The sequence below is a fragment of the Marmota marmota genome, unplaced genomic scaffold (genome assembly GCF_001458135.2).
Source record: "Marmota marmota marmota unplaced genomic scaffold, marMar, whole genome shotgun sequence".
NCBI classification, from domain to species: domain Eukaryota; kingdom Metazoa; phylum Chordata; class Mammalia; order Rodentia; family Sciuridae; genus Marmota; species Marmota marmota.
The window spans coordinates 9,474,674-9,495,429 of record NW_025999924.1 but is presented as its reverse complement, the minus strand read 5'-3'; the positions used below and the strand labels follow the sequence as shown (position 1 = coordinate 9,495,429).

General features: G+C 37.2%; 2 protein-coding genes across 2 annotated transcripts in view; both read left to right on the top strand.

Moving 5' to 3' along the window:
- Positions 1-5,133: 5,133 nt before the first annotated feature.
- Itga1 (integrin subunit alpha 1) overlaps positions 5,134-20,756 on the top strand; it is a 168,723-nt gene continuing 153,100 nt past the window's right edge. The window contains exon 1 of the mRNA XM_015497320.2: positions 5,134-5,266. Within this exon, the coding sequence (XP_015352806.1) occupies positions 5,206-5,266 (61 nt within the window). The 5' untranslated portion in view covers positions 5,134-5,205. The remainder of the gene's footprint in view (positions 5,267-20,756) is intronic.
- Positions 16,077-18,035, top strand: Pelo (pelota mRNA surveillance and ribosome rescue factor). Its single transcript, XM_015497321.2, has 2 exons — positions 16,077-17,091; positions 17,405-18,035. The coding sequence occupies exons 1-2, from the start codon at positions 16,366-16,368 to the stop codon at positions 17,834-17,836; spliced, it is 1,158 nt and encodes a 385-aa protein (XP_015352807.1). The 5' UTR covers positions 16,077-16,365; the 3' UTR covers positions 17,837-18,035.

The following is a 20,756-nucleotide window of genomic DNA, read 5'->3' as shown; positions in this document are numbered from 1 at the left end:
TGAGGAAAGGACCTAGCACCTGAGCATTTCTTTTTTTTTTTTAAGAGAGAGAGAGAATTTTAATATTTATTTTTTAGTTTTTTCGGCGGACACAACATCTTTGTTTGTATATGGTGCTGAGGATCAAACCCGGGCAGCACGCATGCCAGGTGAGCGCGCTACCTCTTGAGCCAAATCCCCAGCCCTCCAGAGCATTTCTTAATCCCCAGGTCCTAGGAGACTTCTTGCTGCACAGAAGGAAATGTTTGACTAAATGTTTGGATGAATGAAATACATAAGGGCAGAGTCTGTAGCGGATGAAAATGAGTAATTGACTATCTTGGTATAGATTTTAGTCTAGCAGTACAGACAAAAACTAGGCATGTAATTATTATAAAACAAGTTATTTAAGTCTTATTTCAGAGCCAAACAAAAGCCAAATATGTAATACTTTCTTTGAAGAAATGTATAAAATTATGTACTGCCAAATAAAAGACTCCTTCTCTTTTGATATACTGATTTTCTATTAACGACAGGGTATTTTGCCACATACGTGTTTAGTGGCCCAATTCTACTACAAGAAACATTAATCTTGGTTTCAAATACTAATTAATCAACTACTGATTGTAATCCTGGGATTTTTAGAGCCAATCTACTTTATTTTCCTTTTTAGAAACTAGTTAAAGGAAAATAAGTAAATCAACCTAGAATCACCTAACTGTATAATATAATAAAACATCATAAACTCATATTTCAAATGAGGGGACCCAGCAGTACAGCTAAATTGTTTCTGCTCATCAGTGGTTGTTATTCTGAGTCAGAGAGCACCACGAATTGAACATTCCTGCCAAGGTACCACCCTGGTATGTCCTCCCTGCTATAACCCTGATGTGTCACTTTGAAGTCTGCCAATAAGTTGGGAAGTTTCCTACCATGTTAAGAAGGGCACCTCACCAGGATTCTGAGCTGAAGTACTTTCCCTCCCTCCTTTTTTAAAAAATAACCAGTTGCCTGTCTTTGGACCAGGTTTCTGGCACAGATGTGTTCAGGAAATAGGCTGGGAGGAACACCTATTTTATATTTTAAGTGAAAAAACATGCACATAAGAACATTACGTAATAACAAAAAACAAATGGTTGGCTAGTGGTGAAGTTCAAGCTCCACATCACTGTGACTTTGTTTTGGTCATAGAGGAAGCAATCATGAGTTTCCAAGCTGAAACAGCAACAACTAATTCAGACTGTTTAATTTTATAAACTTAAAATGAAACATGCCAATGTTAAAATTGAGGAAAAAACTAATTATGTTCTGTTCTTATTAACAAGTGAAAGAAATTAGTGGACAGCAGATTGGCAAAATAAGATCCACTGTCCTACCCATTTTTACCTCTGGATAGCATAGCCTTAAAACCCAATATAGAGCAGAAACTTAAAAATTATTGAATTAAATTAAGTTGCCCAAATGGGTAAGCCTTATGAATTAGCCCACATCTCTGTCTTGGAGTACATTCCCCTGAGCAGAATAAAATCTTAAATAATCTTTATGATATCCTTAAAAAAAGAGAAAGAGAGAAAAGCAGTTCTAGACAACCCCACCTACCTCTAACTCCCCAGAGTGAAGGGGATGAGGAGTGGGTAAAAGCACTCTTTGATGCTACCTTAAAATTTATTTGAAATCTCATATTAAATTTTTAAAAATTTCATTTTGGGATTTTCTTATATATTTTCTAAACACCTTCCATGTGGGAGTACCTTTTTCTATCCTGTGGCTTTAAGACCCATGATCTTATTACCAAAGAATCTAGGCATTCACCGGGGCAGAGTTTTAAACTATCTTTACTTCTGCTTAAAAAATCCTTTGGATAGCTATCGAATTTAAAAAGCAAATTCTGGTTAATGTTATATGGGATTCTGATGTCTTCATGTATGCTAATATTATAGGCATATCTTTAAAATAATTCCATAATCTGAAGTAAATATTCTAAAGCTGAGGATTCCAGAAATAATAATAGGAGTTGATGGAGTTGTTTTAGCTAAACACTAAAATTCCCTTTCTGACGGCCAGCAGGTTGCTTCAGTTCCTAGAGGACCTCTCACATACAGCACCTGCCCTACATTTCCATTGTTCATTTAATACCAATACTTCTGGAAAGAATGATTCCTTTCCATTGAGCATTCATTTCAATCAGGTATGGTGCTAAATGCTTATAGCTAGCCTCATTTAATCCTCATGACAATCTTTAGAGATGGTTACTATTTCCATCCCCATTTTTCATTTGAGAAAACTGAAGCTTAGAAAAACTAAATGACTTCCCATATCACCCAGCTAACACATTGTGGCTCCAGAGCTTCAACTCAAGCAGCATGACTCCAGAACCTTACTGACTCTAATAATCTATTTGGTATATTAGATGAAATCCAAGAATACTTTAGTGTTTTTCCTTTCAATATTTTTGGCTAATAATACTAGTTACTCTTACTCATAGACTGGTAATTTCCAAATTATTAACCACTTATGTCTTCTATCTTTTAGTGTATTATTAATTTTCACTCTTGCTTCCAAACCCTGAAAGAAGTCTGATCAAATCAGGTCTCATTTAAAATAGAAAAATATTAGTTTAGAGTTTAACATTTGTCATTTAGTGTACTTATACAATTACTAGTTGGTGACACTATGCAAGATTTTATCTTCTCTTAGTTTTCTTAATGTCTTTGTATCAGAATAAATAAATAGTTTGTTTGACATAGCTTTTATTTAAAGCTATTGTGGTTTCAAAATGAGTACTTATTCTAAATATAATTACACAGCAATAGCTATTTTTCACTCTCTACATTTGCAATGGTTTTACATGATATCAATCAGCATTGTTGTAAAACTCATAGCACATTTGAAATTAATTTTAATACTATCACTGGTAGTAATAGTTGTGACCATGAAGTTTTTAAGTCCAAGGGAAATACAAATATTTAAATTGAAAGTATATCCTAACTCCCCACCCCAAGGGAAAAGTTCTAATAGATAATAGCCTTGATCATATTATAAGGATATTTTAACCCCATGTTATTTCTCTATGATATGTTAAAATACCACTTTTTGTTTTTTTGCTCATGTAATGCGTTACAATTTACTGGAATGCCACATAAGCACATGAATATACATTTGCACACATATATAAACACATTTCTCTATATATGTATATATACACACAAACACACATAGATATACATTATTATCTATTTTTTGAAACCAAACCATTTCAGGAAATATTGTTGGGAAATTATTTATTATGATGTTTCAATACCCAAGCTATAATTGATACTTATTATTTTGCAAGGCCCCATGGATCATACTGAGAAGCAGAAGATATAACTGAGACTATAAACAGGGAGATGAAATATATACATATTTTTTCTGTGGAAAAATATGAGAACACTGAATGCAGGCCAGGGAATCCCAATAATGCATAATAGGAGTGAACTCTGACCCAATACAATACTATTTTTCTAGAGATTTATTTGTGTAAATTTAAAGCTAGAATTTTAAAAAGTCATTATGAAATAAAAAATTAGGGAGAAATAGGGTTTCTAATGTACTTACTAAGTAATGAATTAGTTCAAATACAACAATTAGAAAAGGAATTCCTTGGCTAACAGTCATGGTGCTGAGATTTGACAGTCTTCAGACTCTCTGCTCACCCTATTTTTGACCTTCATTAAATTTTGTTAATATTTGTCTTCTTCATCTTCTACTTGCTGCACTCCTCTAACAGTATATCCAATCACCCCTGCAGGCTTACCCACACCCCTACAGGCTTTTGTTACTTGCATTGTGTTCTAGGCAATGAGCCCTCCTTTGGGTGGCACTCTTGTCCTGCCTAGACCTACCCTGATAGAGACATTCAAATACTTGAACTGATTCCCTCCAACACCTCTACACACAAGTCCACTCATCCATTCTTTTGTCACCTTTGAATTCTCAAAACCACTAAGGCACACTGCTTTTAAAACAGCAAGTATTTGTTGAAACCAACATGTGAATGTGGCTCTTGACTCAGGGAGGTTATTCAATCCACCGTGCAAGAGAAGCTTGTAAACTCCTAGGCAAGTCTTTTGGCTCCACTCTCCCAGGAAGACTGACAGGAACACGACTTAAAGCACACTTACTCATTAAAGTCTGTAGCAAGAAAAACAAAACAGTACACTGAGTTTTTTTATTAGTTCAATTCCCAGTGTACATACATCCCAATTCAGCTTAAACAAAATAGCCCACACACATTCCATTTCTAAGGAAACTGCTTTCCTCCCTTTCTTTCCCTCCCTCTACCTTCTTGCCCGCATCTTTCTCCCCCCTCCCCCCCCCCCGGCCCCAACTAACCTCCCAATCTTATTATCTTTCCAAAGAAAATCTTATCTACAACCACCCTTTAACAAGGAGACCTGTAAAGGAAGCAAACTCTCCACAAAGAAAAGCAAAGCCCTCAGTGGAGCATATCGGGTGGTTGGGACTTCAAAGCAAAGTTCAAGCGTCTGCAGGCAAGGAGAGTGGGTATCAGATCTGCTCATTTTCACAGACAGTGAAATGATGATGATCCCTTCTGCGCAATCGGACCCCGGAAAGCAGCCTCTTCTGCGCAATCGGACCCCGGAAAGCAGCCTCCCTTTAAGGCTAGAAGAGCCCGGACACTTTGAAAGTGCCCTTCCTGCCCAGACGCGGGAGAAGTAAAGAGTGTGAAGGCGGAGCCACAGGACTGGCGACACCCTCTAAAGGTCCAGTCCTTGCCCGCCTTCCTACCACCTTAGGGATTTGGCACAGAGAGCGAGATCCCCTTCTCAATGAAAGAGATGTCCCTTTAAGGTTTGCTTTGCAGCCTGTGGACTTTAGCCTAAACACCGACCCGCGAAGCTGGCTTTATTTGTCCATGTCTCGGACAGAGCCTGGGACGCTGCCAGTGAGATTTCAGAGATCCAAGAGCGCGAAGGGGCGGGCGATGTGGCAATCCGTCTGGATGGGAAAAACGTGGAGCTGACCTAGAGGCATTCGACGAAAACACAGGAAATCACTCCTCTGCCGCGCTTGGACGCTGCGGCCGCCTGGGGCCACCGAGTGAGACCCGAGAAGACCGTCGAAGTGGCCAGAAGAGCGCGGCGCCGGAGTCCAGTCCTGCCAGGTCTTGCCCTCTGAACCAGCTCATCCCGGAGCACTGCGAGCACTGCAGCCACTCCAGCCATGGCCCTCCTGCGCCATGACAGCCGAGGGGTCGCTGTCGCCTGCTGCTGGCTCCTCACCGGTGAGCAACTCTGCTTTCCTCTGAGCATCTCCTGCGCGCGGGTCTTGGGGCTTGGAGCCAGGAGGGAGGTCCACAGGGCTGTGGGCCAAAGAGCAGGAGGGAGCGCCTGTCTACTTTCAGGCACTACAGGTAACCTGGCCAGGTTAGCCTATAGGAGTTTCTGCATTTTGGTTCATATAAAAATTAGTTCGGGTGTAACTTCAGGCCCTTTCAGCTCCATGACTAATGGTAAGGCAGTGCTTTAAACTTTAAGTAGAATTGCCTTTTCAAATTAAAGTTGTTTTACAATCTTCATTGTATTTTAGGATTTTGTTGAATGGTTTTGGGGGGGATGACTAGAAGGTGCCTGATTTTTATGCAAAATTCCTATCTTCAGGTTGTTCAGCAATGAACAGTATTGCATTTTCTTGCTGTGTAGTATTTAAGATTTTTCTGCTACGAAACAAAAAAACAAGAGAGTATTCAAGGCAAAACTGTTTCCTGTCCCTAAATGAAGTTTCTATGTCAGCAACCGAGAGGAGGAACATTTTGAAACTGAGGAGTAATGAACATTTATTTTGTAAATATCACAGCACAAGTTATTTTTAAGATGCAAAATATAGTATTATTACATAATATGAATTTTAAGGAGGGGATTTAAAATAACACTAGAATGCAAAGTTATATCCAATTTAGGTTGATCACAGCATTTTCTAAGGAATTTCAAATGATTAAACCATGGTCAAAACTTTTAAACCAGTTTCTGGTTGAGGAGGGAAAGTTGAAATGGTGTCAGGAGGAAGGCAGATAGGTGGAAGTGTATTGGTATCAGCTTTAGGGAAGAAAAATCACCAAATAATGGCTTAACAAACGGTTGGCTTTAGCATATCACTGGCATTCACTGGTTCTGTGTTTTTGTAACTGGCATACTTGTTAGTACTGGTAATTTAGCACTTAACATTACAAAGAGGGACAAGTTAGAAAGTTAAGCCCTGTCTCAGAAGGCCAGGCATTGCTAATGTTTTGTGAAGATCATTCAGAAATGTATTATTAGCAAGCAGAACTTTTTCCATAGTGAGGTGGTGTAGAGAGTTAATACTGAGTTACTGGCTTTTCATCCAAATATTCTCCACTAATCAGGAAATGCTCCTAATCCAAACAGTGGTAGCTTCTGAACAGCATTACAGCTGGGAAGGGAGTTGATTTACCAGCTACCGCCACTACCCTCTACACATATTTGACCTACGATTCTTCTTCATCCCCATTTTTGAAGATTGTTTCCATTTTGTTGTTGTTGTTGAAAATCTGAAGCTTACTATTCAAGTTGTTTTTCATTTTACCAAATAAGTAATTACTAATACAGAAAGGATCCAATCAAGTTTGCATCTCCTCTAAAAAGAATGAAACTTTTAAAAAGGGGGAAAGGTTAACGATTTACAGTGTCATATATATGGTGGTATAATATGTCTTGATGAATCCTTGGAAGGGACTTAACAGAAATAATGCAAGATATTTCTGAATTATAATACTTAGCTCTTCTGTGTATAAATATTTAAATTAGAATTTCAATAGCTATTGATTCAGCAGACACTTCATATATACTGTGTTTATGACCATTTCACAACATTAAGGATCAGAGGTTTGAATTTTTCCTTTCTTTTGCTGGCCTCTCCACTAGTCATCATATTCTAATAACAGCTCTTCCTTATCAATTGTTCATACTTGGAAACTTCCAATCAATTCAGAGTATACACTTAATCTGCAGTTGTACTGCCACACCCACCCATGTACACTACTGTAAAGCTTATCTTTCTTGTTTGCTTTTTGAAACCAAACTCTAATCCACCCTCCTAATATATTGTTTTCATTATATCTGAGTTTTTAGTCAGAAATCTATGGTGGTTCCTGGTTACCGTAGATAAAATCCAAAATTCTCAACTGCCAAAATCCAGCATCCTATCTCCTACTGCCCCCATATCAGTTTCCTCTTGGTATTGTAACAAGGTGTCAGATTTTCCAATCTAAAACACTTACTATAATTCTATAGGTCTTAAGTCTTCCTGGGCTAAAATCAAGAAGTTACTAGGGTACTGCTTCTAGAGGTTCTAGGAGAAGCTAGGGGAGAATCAGTTCCCTTGCTTCTTTCAGATTCTAGAGTCCACCTGCTTCCCTTGACTCTTGGTCCCTTTGTTGTTCTTCAAAGCAAATAAGGTAACATCTCCAAACCTTTCCCTCTGACTCTGTTTTATTGTCACTTTTCTTTCTCTGATGATGACACTATTGCCTCCCTAGAGATCCCTGTATGCACACTGAGCATACCAGAATAATTCCCCATCTCAAAATCCTTAATTTAATCACATCTTCCAAAGCCCTTTTGCCATTCACAAGTTTCTGGAATTAGGGCATGGTCATTTCTAGAAGACCAGAATTATTCCGCCTACCATGACTCTTAAATAAAAGTGCCTATCATATCTAGTCACAATTCCTTACTTTCTCCATAATCCTGTTTATTTGCCACTATAGATATGCTCTTCTAGTTTTAAGCATGTAATAAAGAACTCCACCCTTCCTTCCCACTAGTCCCTGCCATCTAAACAAACTCCAGAGTTCAAAGCTGAGCACACATCACAAGTACAAACTGCCACTATCCCAGTAAACTTCCCAGTGCATTTAGAATTTCTTGAATTAGCTTCTTTCAATATTTAATTATTTGTCAATATCAAAATTCTCACTTATGCCCAATAGTCTTTATTGTTATTTTATACAAAGTCTCAGCATCAACTAATAGCACATACAGAGAATTTAACTGAAGAAATTTTCATAGAGACAGTTTAGAGAGACTGTAAAGGAACAAGAACCAAAAAATGATGATGGAACAACAGTGTGGAGAAAACACCTAAAGGAACAGTGGGAAGAAAAACCATGATTATTCCTAGACCCAAGGAGCTTGACTCTGAACTCTTAGCTAGAGGAAGGTCACTGGACCAAAACAATGGCTACAGGTAGAAGAGTGCAGCTAATGACAAAATTGAAGCCCAGCAAGAAAGTGGATAGGGGAAATAAATACTTCCCTTCCCCACTACCCTGTAGCATCTTGCCCAGTCCTTACACTGGCCATATCCAAGTGGTTGGATTCAGCTTTCCAGAGGACAAGATCAAGACAGAAAATAACAGAGAGTACCTAGTACAGTTTAATGCTAAGCTGTATATGTGCAAGGCCCAGTGCCAACAACTTCATTTGTATTATTTTAATCTAAAAAAAAGTGCAAAGATTTGGAACTATTATCCTTATTGGAGAGATGAGGATATCAAAGTACTGAGATTAATTTTATTGGTCCAAAGTTGAGCAAAAGTAAATGACAAATTTAACTCAATTCAGATCCCTGACCTCAAATTCATTTTCGGAAATATGCTATACAGTCTGCCTAATGTAAGTCTACTCCCCTCTTGATTATCCTCTGTGAAATCCAAATATAATCATCTAAAAAAATTTTAATAAGGTTCTAGTTAATAATGCAAGTGTTATTTTCATGATTTTTTGGTGTACAGTGAAATTAGATGATGATCCACCCTACACCAAGTATAACACAAATAAGAATGTTTATTAATATAAACACATAGAATCACCCTAAGTGAGTTATGTATGTCTCCATACTCTATAAACATTTAGGGTCTTTTTCTGAGACCTTTTGCACAGGCAGGATTCCATGTTTGAAATGAACTCCAGTGAGGAGATGGCTGAATATGGAGAGGAAATCACTTACCCAAACCAAAGAAATTGTCTCCAGGGTCAGACAATGTGATATTAGGAGTTAGGAGTCACCAAAGATGCTGAAAACTTCCTTGGTCATTATGATGTCTGTAAAGGTAGCAATGAATTTGAAGGATTTTTGTTTGTTGTTTAGTAAATAAGCAATGAGAGTAATAAATCTATCTGCTATACTAGTTTACCTATGTTTCTTCTGTGTGTTATGATTCAAGATTCTAATGCATGATTTGTGGGGACACAGTTCCAGATCAAAAAGTTGACTTTTGGCCGGGAGTTGGGGGGTTACTGGGACTTGAACCCAGGGGCCCTGTAACAAACACTGAGCTACATATTCAGTCCTTTATTTTTTAATTTTTTGAGAGAGTCTTGCTAAGTTGCTGCAAACTTGAATTCATCCTGCCTCACCCTCCCAAACTGCTGGGATTACAGGCATGTGCCATCTTGCCCAACTTGATCCTACTTCTTTAGACAGATGATCCTCTGCCTTTGTTCCTCCACCTCAATCCTAAAAACATCCTACTGAGATTTACATCTTGATAAATTTTTATGTCCCTTAAAATAACTGCAGTAGAATAAAATAGCTCATGTTAAAAACAGAAAATTATAAGAGACTAAATACTATTATTACCTGTACTGTTATTTTGTTGTTTGAAACACAAAATGGTGTACTTGAATTTGCATTAAGCTAATTGTATTCACTCTCCAAGCAAGTACAGTAAAGCATCAAGAGTTGAAAATTAGATGAATATATTCCTTTTCTCAAGATTTTTAAACTTCTTTCAGCTCCTCTGTTATCTATCTCCCTGAAATTTCCTCCAAGCCATTGCATAAGTAGTTATTCCAACTGTTGCTGATCCTTAATTCTCCACATAAATGTCATTCCTAAGAAACTTCCTGGAGTATAATGAAACCCTTTCCCCAGGGACAGGTGTGCCATACTTCCTTTGCTTTTATAATATACCACAATATTTAAATATCTAATTGTCAGTTTTTCCAAGCCTGCTTTATGCTCTGTTGAAAGCAGGGTCTTTGCTTATTACCCTTAGAATCTAGGAATCACAAGTACCTTTTATTGAATGAATTATGAAATAACAAACTTATGAAGTACTTAAGGAATTAGATTGCCCCCTTTAATTATATCTTTACCCATGTTTATATTTACTTGAATTGGAAATACCATCAATTGAAAAATGCACCAATATTTTATGCACCACTAAGATAAGCACTATCAATCCAATATATAATTAATAGATTGCCAGATGCATCCTAGTTTCAGAGATATTGAAATGTGGGGAAAAACACATCTGAAAATTACAATCCATAATATAAAGTATATCTACATGGAAATTTCTTCTTACACTTGAAAACTATACCTTAAGATTTCAAAGAGGCTAATATATGACACCCTTTCTGTAAACACTGTTCCTGTCCTCTTAGTTCTCTTCCAGAGTCAAGTTTGTATCTGACTCAGGGAATAATTTCTCCTCTGCTATCAGCAGCCTCACAAGTTCCCATAAACAAAGCTTCCTCTGAATATCTACCTTTAGAAGGGAGCTTTAGGAGAAAGATGATAATAAGAAGTAAAGAATGTTCCAGCTGTACAGAATCAATGACTCTAGCTTTAGAAAACTCTTCACCTTTTGTCATGGTGCTTCACTAGGGTTTGCATTGTGTAAGGGCCTAATTTTAATCTAATCTTTTCTGACTTAAAAGGGTAATTAAAAAGTTAACCAAATTTTAACGGGGAAATTCAAATGCACACAATGATTGATGTTAGGAATTCACTGTAAGTCCCAAAACTATAATACTGTTTTATCTGAACAGCAGATCTCTGTAAATAAACAAGAGAAAAATCTGAAATAACAAAAAATCATTGTAATTAAAATATCAACAAGAGTGAAGACATATGCTTTTGCATATGAAATATATGAGTTGCTTAAATGAATGCAAATTTTAAAATCACATTAGAATATCAAATGGTTATAGTAGCTTACATATTTTATTATAAATCATGTACTGTTACTACAGGTTAAATGTACTTTCAAAATTTCATTAACTAGACTTTTAATTTGCTGTATACTAAAGTCTGAAAATACGTGGATATTAATCAGTCTTTTAAACTGTTTGTATTATGTTTTATTTTAATAGTTTTTGCAAAATGATTGTATAATGCATAGGAATACATAGAAATAGACACACACACTTTTTCATAGTATTTTATTTGATAGTTTTGTATTGTTTTGTCACAATTGCAAGTAAGCATTTTCAATCATAGGAAATTTAGATAGTAAATGAATACAAATTCCTTAAAAAAAAAGGGAATAGTAAATGAGCACAAGTTCCTTAAAAAAAAAAAAGGGAAACTTTCCCTTTTCCCTCTTCCCTTTTGCCTAAATTAGCTGAATAATCCTCACATACACCTATCTAGTTTTGCTTGAGGAAGTCACATGGGAGACTTTGTAACATCTGAGGTTTGTACATTTTCTCTAAAGAAACAATTCCGTTTAACACTAGATATTCATAATCTGAGTTTTGAGTACTTATAAATTCTGTAAAGATAACTTTCCAAATCATGTATATCAAAACTAATTACCATTACAAATTATTTTAAAATATATCAAGACTTTTTCCTTATTAAGATGCATATAAATCACCATTTTCTTATGCAAGCATAGATATCTCAAAAACTAAGTTTACAGAAACTTACTCTTCTTTTAAAATTCTTAGTAACATTATAAAACAGAATATACTTTCTTAATTTTAAGATCAAGTGATAGACAATTTAAAAGTTGTGAATTGAAGGAAAACTAGTAACCACTCATTCTTTCATATAATATATATCATTGTGGTAGGTCCTAAGAACACAAAGACAAATTAAAGGAAGTTTCTGCCCTTAAGAGACTCAGTCTGGAAGAAGCAATATGGGAGGGGCTCCCAAGGTGCTTTATGAAGAGGAATGAAGAGTTCAGGTTTGTGTTGCAGGAAAGTAAGCCTGGCCAAAAACAAAAACAAAAACAGAACAAAAGCAAACAAGATGGAGACAAAAAAAATTTATACAGTACCTACTATGACACTGTGCTGAGCACAAGGTGTTCAAACAAGATTTCAGTTCTCCAGGAACCCGTAATTCCTGCTATTCTCATAAAAAAAAAAAAAAAAAAACATTTCTGACATATTATTATAATAGGAAGGACTGTATTCCAATTCACCAATTGGATGCATGAACAATTTCACACAGAAGGGTGAACCTAAGGTTTAGAAAGGAGGTGCTAAATTAAAGAAATGCACACAAAAGATTATCCATTAGGAAATTACCAAATCACTTATGCTTCCAAGGCTGAATAACTATGATCATATTAAAATGAATCCTCACCCTTAGCTTGTCAGATTTCTAACTTCAATCTAGGTATTCTTAGAGATTTATCATAGTACCTTACCTGTTTATAGAGCTCTTCAATTTACAAAGTATTGATATCATTAAAACCACATACTAATCGTCAAATGGGAGAAGCAGAACAAATTACCTCATTTACAATATAGAGAAAAGTTTGGGTTTATGGAGGTTATGAAATTTAACTCAGGTCTGCAGATTGTTGGTATACATAGTTTAACTTGGAATCAGTCTTCTATCACTAAAATGGACCTTATAAAGATTCAAAGTCAAAAGATAGCATGAAAATTGAAAAAAACATGTTAGGTGAGATTATAGGTAGTATTTAATTTTTTTACATGTTGCAGCATAATTTTTACAGTTACAATGATTTTAATTATTGAATCCAATTCCCTAGTAAAGGAAATTGAGTTTTAGAGGCTGAGTACTGCCAAAAGTTACAATAAAAACAACTGAAGGGTAAGAACCACAATTATCTTGACTTCTACCCCACTTCTCCTCCAGTGTCTCAAAAACAAAAACAAAACAAACTTTTGGAGATACCCACTCTGACTTTTTTTGTCTTCTGGAATGATTAATATAAACAAGTCATTACAGGAAAAACAGATATAATTAAAGTTACTGATATAAAGGTTTTATTCTCAAAAAGGCAATAAGACTATAATTTTAAGCAACAGAGCTTGTCTTTTTAGCATAATTTTGCTTATTTTGTAAAAAAATGAAAATAAATGAATTTTTAACCATAGGAGTTTTAAAATTACCATTATTAAGTGAACTAAAGTAGATAACAATATGAGTGCCTTAAAAGGTGTTTGAAAATAATATTAATATAGTTGCCAAACTTTACATTCTATCCACCTAGTTTATTATGCAGGTATGAGTACCTACTACATGCAGAGAACTTTTCAGGGAATAGTGGAGTAATACAATGATGAAACCATCCAGAGCCCAATAAGAAAGACAAGATATGCGTTCAAATTGCTATGATGCACAGTTTAAAGTTGATTTTAACTGACCTTATAGATACATAGGATTTATGGAAACAGGAAAGAAAAGAAGTTCTATTTATGCAGAACAGATGAATGAGATAGCAAAGTACAAAGTTCCTAGGATGTATAGGGAACAAAGTTACTGTCAAGGTGTGCTCTTAAGAGCCCCCTAAGGATATAAATGGGAAATAAAGCTTTTTGAGGCCAGAGTATTGATCCTTGAAACTTCAGGAATTTGGGACTTAATTAGGAACTAGAATCCAAAATATCTCAAAATAAAAGTGTAACAATGACCAGTCTAGTTATATTAAGCCATAACACAAAACCTTAGAGAGAACATCTGTTCATTCAACAATAAGCTCAAGTTACGTTTTTTAAAAAAAGAAAAAGTTCTAAGCTGTTGCAGACACCCCAGATCAAATAGTAATTCCATGAAAAATGCTGTGTATGCAGTCACTGCGGCATATTGATATTTAAAAAGATAATCCAAAACCTTATATCTTTAAAAAAAGCCATGAAATTAGGATTTCATGTGTTTTATATAGGTTTTAAATGTAGAAATATTTGTATACTTTTATAGAATATAAAATATAATATCCTATAAAATATATTTGTTAAAGATTATCATGATGATGTAATCTAGGCAAAGGAAAACTATGTGGAAAAGAAAAGTATAATTTTAAGAAGTAATAAAAGCAGGGCTGGGGATGTGGCTCAAGCGGTAGCGCGCTCACCTGGCATGCGTGTGGCCTGGGTTCCATCCTCAGCACCACATACAAAACAAAGATATTGTGTCCACTGAAAACTAAAAAATAAATATTAAAATTCTCTCTCTCTCTCTCTAAAAAAAAATAAATAAATAAAAGCAGAGGAAGATCTAGAGCCTTTCAAACTTTCTAGGTAGACTCCCACACTATGGGCCTTTATATATAGAGTCCAGCAGGCCAGATTTTGAATACTAGTTATGTGATCGTGAACACATGTCTCAACTTCCCCATGATTTATTTTCTTCTATAAATTTAAAAGGACAAATATTTACCTTACAGGCAAGTATTAGAAAGAGCATAGGAAAGCACTTGGTGAATATTCAATGACAGCTCTTCAATAAAAACCTATTCTGTACCTACCATTGTGATTCTGTGGTTTTTAATCCTTGGCAAAGTAAGGTGCTAGATGAAGTATACTCCCATTGGTGATCAAGGAGCATTTCAAAGCCCACAGCTCAAAATTATCCTCCCCGCATAAACATATTCCCATAAGCACATATGTATACTTTCACTTTAAGGAGTTAGGAATTCTAAGTTAATGAGATCCTTTTAAATGCTAAAATGTCCTTTGGAAAGGCAATCCACCTTCATGCTTTGGTGTGACCAGTTCCTTATTTAGTGAAAAATTACTGGGTTCTCTTGGGATTGGAGGAAGAAGGCAATGTGCATTAGGAACTTTAGAATGATAGGAAGAAAGATAGGGTGAAGGGAAAATACAGTTGGGAAGAAACCACCACACAAATAATGGATCTACCTTGTATGAGAGTCTTGGTAAGGGACCCTTTTCTCCCCTGAATGTCTCTGAGGAAGATAAATGACACTTGAGTTAAAATTATCAACGTTTGTACCAAAACCAGATTCTTTCTTTTTATCTCTGTCTCACCAACAGTGAGCTTCACCTTAAAATACATAACACAAACGACAGGAAAGATCGTGAGAAAATGTGTGCAGCACTTTTCTGCTCTCCATCTTAATTCTCAAGAAAACTGTGGTGAATTTTTTCCTACTTGTTGGTCTTCTTCAGAGTCAATCCCGCTCCCACTCTCCAACTTTAAAAGTGGCAGTCTTAATGATTTTCTTAACATCGATTCTGTAGCTATTCATTCTGTGTCAGTCATAAGCAGTAGATTAGTTTATCTCCAAATCCCATATCCTCTGCCTTTAGCCTAGCTTTGGCAGTGAAGCTGGCGTGCTAAACTACTGCTACCAACCCCCACCCTAAACATTTCAGACTGCTGACTGCCAACTTTGGATTCTGGGATTCCCAGGACGTCAGGTCAAGCCACTGAGAAGTCCACCCAGGGGTAAATTCCACACATAGTTTCTTCTCGCTCTCTCTGGGATCAGTGCTTTAACATCTGGGTTAATTAGATCGTGCAGACTCGGGTAACTAAGCGCAGAAAACAGCTGGGCACGTTGCTCAAAACCCAGACGCAATCGTTTAGAAATCGCTTCTGGAAATACCGGCTCTAATAGGCGTGTCACGTCTGAATGCGGACAAGGATTGAGCAAAACCGAGCATAATTTGGAACTTTGGGGGCCAAGTCCGCAACTTTTGAGACCTCCTTTTACTGTCAGATCCAAGTTTTGAAACTGGATGTACGCCAAGTGAGGACCGCTGAGCGTGACAAACGCGCCCAGCTAAAAATATATATTTGCACTCACGTATTCAATTCTTCACAACAGGAATGAAAGGGAAAACTTAGCATGTCCAAGTTCAGCGTTAAAACAAAAGTACCGCCACCAAAGATTCCGTGCCCCTTCTGAAGAAAGTTAATGCCAAGGAGCACCAACCGCTCAGTACGCCTGCGCAGGCCAACCGCGGCCCCACCTCTCCGTTGAGGACGTAAAACGTGCGCCGGGCGGTGGGAGGAGGGACGCGGACTGCGCATGCGCCCTCGTTGCGTCAGCCACTTGCTCGGAGCTGACGGCTGCAGCCTCGAGAGGTTCGTGTTCACTGCTGTGTCTCCTGGGCGCGTTCGTCGGGCCGTGCGGGGAGACTAAAACCGGAAGGGCTAGAGTAAGTGCCCCCTCGGCTGCATGAGTCAGAGCTACAGTATTTCCTTCCCTCCGGGCAAGTGACCATAGAAACTGGACCCCGCCCCCTTCCTGGCCTAGACTCCCTTTCCCCCTACCCCTTGCCCCTTTCCCTTTGGGGACCCCCCCAGTTCTTCTTGTTCTGTTACTGAGCCTCAACTAAGGTCATGAAGCTGGTGAGGAAGGACATTGAGAAGGACAATGCGGGTCAGGTGACCCTGGTCCCCGAGGAGCCTGAGGACATGTGGCACACTTACAATCTAGTGCAGGTGGGCGACAGCCTTCGCGCCTCCACCATCCGTAAGGTACAGACCGAGTCCTCCACAGGCAGCGTAGGAAGCAACCGGGTCCGTACAACGCTCACTCTCTGCGTGGAGGCCATTGACTTTGACTCTCAAGCTTGCCAGCTGCGGGTCAAAGGGACCAATATCCAAGAGAATGAGTATGTCAAGATGGGGGCTTACCACACCATCGAGCTGGAGCCCAACCGCCAGTTCACCCTGGCCAAGAAACAGTGGGATAGTGTGGTTCTAGAGCGCATTGAACAGGCCTGTGACCCGGCCTGGAGTGCTGATGTGGCAGCGGTGGTCATGCAGGAAGGTCTCGCCCATATCTGCTTAGTCACTCCCAGCATGACCCTCACTCGGGCCAAGGTGGAGGTGAACATCCCTAGGAAAAGGAAAGGCAACTGCTCCCAGCATGACCGGGCCTTGGAGCGGTTCTATGAACAGGTGGTTCAGGCCATCCAGCGCCACATAAACTTCGATGTTGTAAAGTGTGTCCTAGTGGCCAGCCCAGGATTTGTGCGGGAACAGTTCTGCGACTACATGTTTCAGCAAGCAGTGAAGACTGACAACAAAGTTCTCCTAGAAAACCGGTCCAAATTCCTTCAGGTAAAATGTTTTTACTCAGAGATAGTTAAGAATGGGCAGAGGGATTGGTATAAACTGCTCCTAAAGTTTTAGAACTGGGAAAAGTGAAAGAGGAGAAACTCTACTTAGCTGGGATTGTAAATGAAGTAATGAAAAGAGAACTGCTCAATATCTAGCATATTTAAATAATAAACTTTGCTGAAGTCCACACACACACACACACACACACACATACACATATGTATCCTTGTTAATTCTTTAGACTTTAGGTAAACATGGACTGCTTAGTGGATGCTTTCAGAGATTCTTTTGTCTTTTATAATTGTGATTCTAGGTACATGCCTCCTCTGGACACAAGTACTCCCTGAAAGAGGCCCTTTGTGACCCTACTGTAGCTAGCCGCCTTTCAGACACTAAAGCTGCTGGGGAAGTTAAAGCCTTGGATGACTTCTATAAAATGTTACAACATGAACCTGACCGAGCCTTCTATGGACTCAAGCAGGTGGAGAAGGCTAACGAAGCCATGGCTATTGACACATTGCTCATCAGCGATGAGCTCTTCAGACACCAGGATGTAGCTACACGTAGCCGGTATGTAAGGCTGGTGGACAGTGTAAAAGAAAATGCGGGCACTGTTAGGGTATTCTCTAGTCTTCATGTATCTGGGGAACAGCTCAGCCAATTGACTGGAGTAGCCGCCATTCTTCGCTTTCCTGTTCCTGAACTTTCTGACCAAGAGGATGATTCCAGTTCTGAAGAAGATTAATGATTGAAATTTATAGTTGAGACAACCTTTTGTCTCACTTCATTAATATGTATATTTTTTTCAGCATCCTTTGAGAGAAAGCTGCAAGATGGGCACTTTTGGGTTCATACTGGAATTTCTCATGTATTTGATCACACTAGATATTTTATAGTTCTCAGAACATGTATTCAAACTAAACAATAAACTTAAATGAAATAAATTCCATGTTTTATATTTATTAATTAGGATAATTTTACTTGTACTTGGAAAAAAATTTTGTATATCTAATAGGAATACTTATTTTGGGCATAGATCATAAAATATCATATTGCATACTTTGAGTTAGTTTTCCTTTTGAAAAAAAGCTATATTCTCTCATTATCCTGAGTTTTTATTGTTCATTTTAATTTTGCCTGGTATTCTTGCTTTGCATTTAATGATTCCTTTTTTACCCACTTCCCGCACATACTCCCATTTTTTTTAGACTTACATGCATTTCCTCTTTTAATTGATAACCAATTAGTAAACTTTGAAGACAAGTTTAACATGCTATTTTTCTTCAGAGATTTGTTAAATTAATCATGTTAGAAAAAACTCTTGTGCTTTTTCATTGTTAGACTAAATCATACTTGCTTTAGAGGAATACTTAACCAGTCATTTTCAGATCATGGAGTTAATAGTTAATCTCTTTGGAGACTCTATTTTTTTAAATAAGACTAAGATAAGTGCCTTGGTTGCAAACTAGTGGCAAACCTGAAAGTAGTCTCCAATTTAGATTTCAGGTGTTCACATTGAAACACTGCCACACTACTTTTTATTTGTTTATTTACTTTTTTTGGCTTATCAAAGTTACACTTAATTCTGTCTTTAATTTGTGGAATTAGTCTGTTTTCATAATCTTACTGGACTATTTTAGGTCTTAAAAAGCATATTCAGAAAGTTTGATTAAGTCATACCATTAGTGTGTGGTGGTTATACTACAGTATTCCTTACTGTAATTAGGGGATTTCTGCAAGTACTTCAGCAGTTAAGATATCCTTTTTATTGAGTGGTTTGCTGTTGTTGTTGCTATTTTGTTTTCAGTGCTAGGAATCAATCCCAGGTATACTCTACTACTAAGCTACATCCTAATTTTTATTTTGAGACAAAATCTCACTAATTTTGTCCAGAGTGGACTTTTAACTTGTGATTTTCCTACCTGAGCTTCCCAAGTAGATGGGAATACAGGTGTGCCACTGCACCTAGCATTTATTAAGTACTATTGATATGCATTTCTAAGAGTTATAGAGGGAGCTTAAGGAATGGAATTACATCTTGATCTTAATAAACCTCAACTTAGAAAAATAATTAGGAAAGGTCTTACAGTGATTTGTAACTCTTGAATCAATGATTCCTACCTCAAGAAGTGATACTAAGTAAACTTTTGCTTGTCTTTTCTGTGTCTGTGGTCCTTTCTCATCACATAACAGGTTTGGGGATTATTTTTGATAAAACTTCCTAACTGGTCTGAACCTTTTCATGTAATGTTTGTTGGGAACTGACATTTCCATATATTTTAAAATCAGATGTTTGTATTTATATATATCTACCTCCTAATCTAAAAAGAATTCATTGCCAATATTTCATTATAATTCTATAAATATTTAGTTTTAATGTATAAAGGTATTTTATTAAATAAGGAATATAGAAAGGAAACCACTAAGATCATTAAAATGAGAATCTGATTGATAATGAATCATAATCAGTAAAAATTTTAAAATTTGGAAGCAGCTTACTATGAAAATCTATGCAGTACTGAGATGAAATCTAATAAATCTAGGCAATACATTTTAGGCCATATGTTCTCAAATGTTAGCTACAATTTGAGAGCTCTTAAAATTCTCCTTGCCCAGCTGGGCATGGTGGTGTACACCTGTAATCCCAGAGGCTCTGGAAGCTGAGGTAGAAGGTTTGCAAGTTCAAAGCCAGCCTCAGTAACTTAGTGAGGTCCTAAGCAATTTAGTGAGACCCTGTCTTTAAAATATTAAAAAAAAAAAAAGGCTGGGGATGTTGCTCAGTGGTTAAGCAATCCTGGGTTTAATCCCTGGTACCAAGAAAATGAAAATAAAAGGATTGGGGAAGTGGCTCAGTGGTTAATCGTCCTTGGTACCAAAAAACAAAACAAACAACAAATAAAACCACCAGACTTCACCCCAGTCTAATTAAGTAATTTTTCACCCCCCAGAATGCTGAGGTTTGTATTTTAGTTTGCTTTACAGTTAACTCGGATGATTTCTATAGGCATCAAAAGTGTGAACCACTGAAAGGCTGGGATTGTGGCTCAGTGGTAGAGAACTTGTCTAGCATACGTCAAGCACTGAGTTCAATCCTCAGCACCACATGAAAGAAATAAAGGCATCATGTCCATCTACAACTAAAATACACACACACACACACACACACACACCACTGATTCAAAACTTAGTATTTAAAAACGAAGTCCATGGACAAACAGCATCTATGAGAATTAAACTAGAATCCAGAATTCTAGTCTAGACTTCCAACTTAGAATATACTTGTACCAACATCTCCAGGTGATTGCTGTACATAATAAATATACATAATAAATATAGAGACAATACTTGAGTATCCAGCGGTAGGAAATCTCTGGCTGAGGTCACCAGCCATAGACAAAAACAAATTTCATTTTTAAGGTCTTTCAAAACAGATAGCTATCCATACTCAAGGATCCAACCCCTAAATATAAGCATATTGTTATGTACATGAAGTATTGATTTAAAACTTAAATTTGTGTGTGTGTTGGGGGTGTTAATCAGAGATTCAACCCAAGGGTACTCTACCACTAAGCTACAATCGCAGCCCTTTTTTTTTTTTTTTTTTTTTTGAAAAAGAATCTTTCTGAGTTGCACAGGCTAGTCTCAATTTTGTGATCCTCCTGCCT

What these genes read in the sequence shown, in the direction of transcription:
- Pelo (XM_015497321.2), top strand. Translation starts at nt 16,366, where the DNA reads ATGAAGCTGGTGAGGAAGGACATTGAGAAGGACAATGCGGGTCAGGTG. An exon ending in ACCGGTCCAAATTCCTTCAG is followed by an intron (nt 17,092 to 17,404) that starts GTAAAATGTTTT and finishes TTGTGATTCTAG; the next exon opens with GTACATGCCTCCTCTGGACA.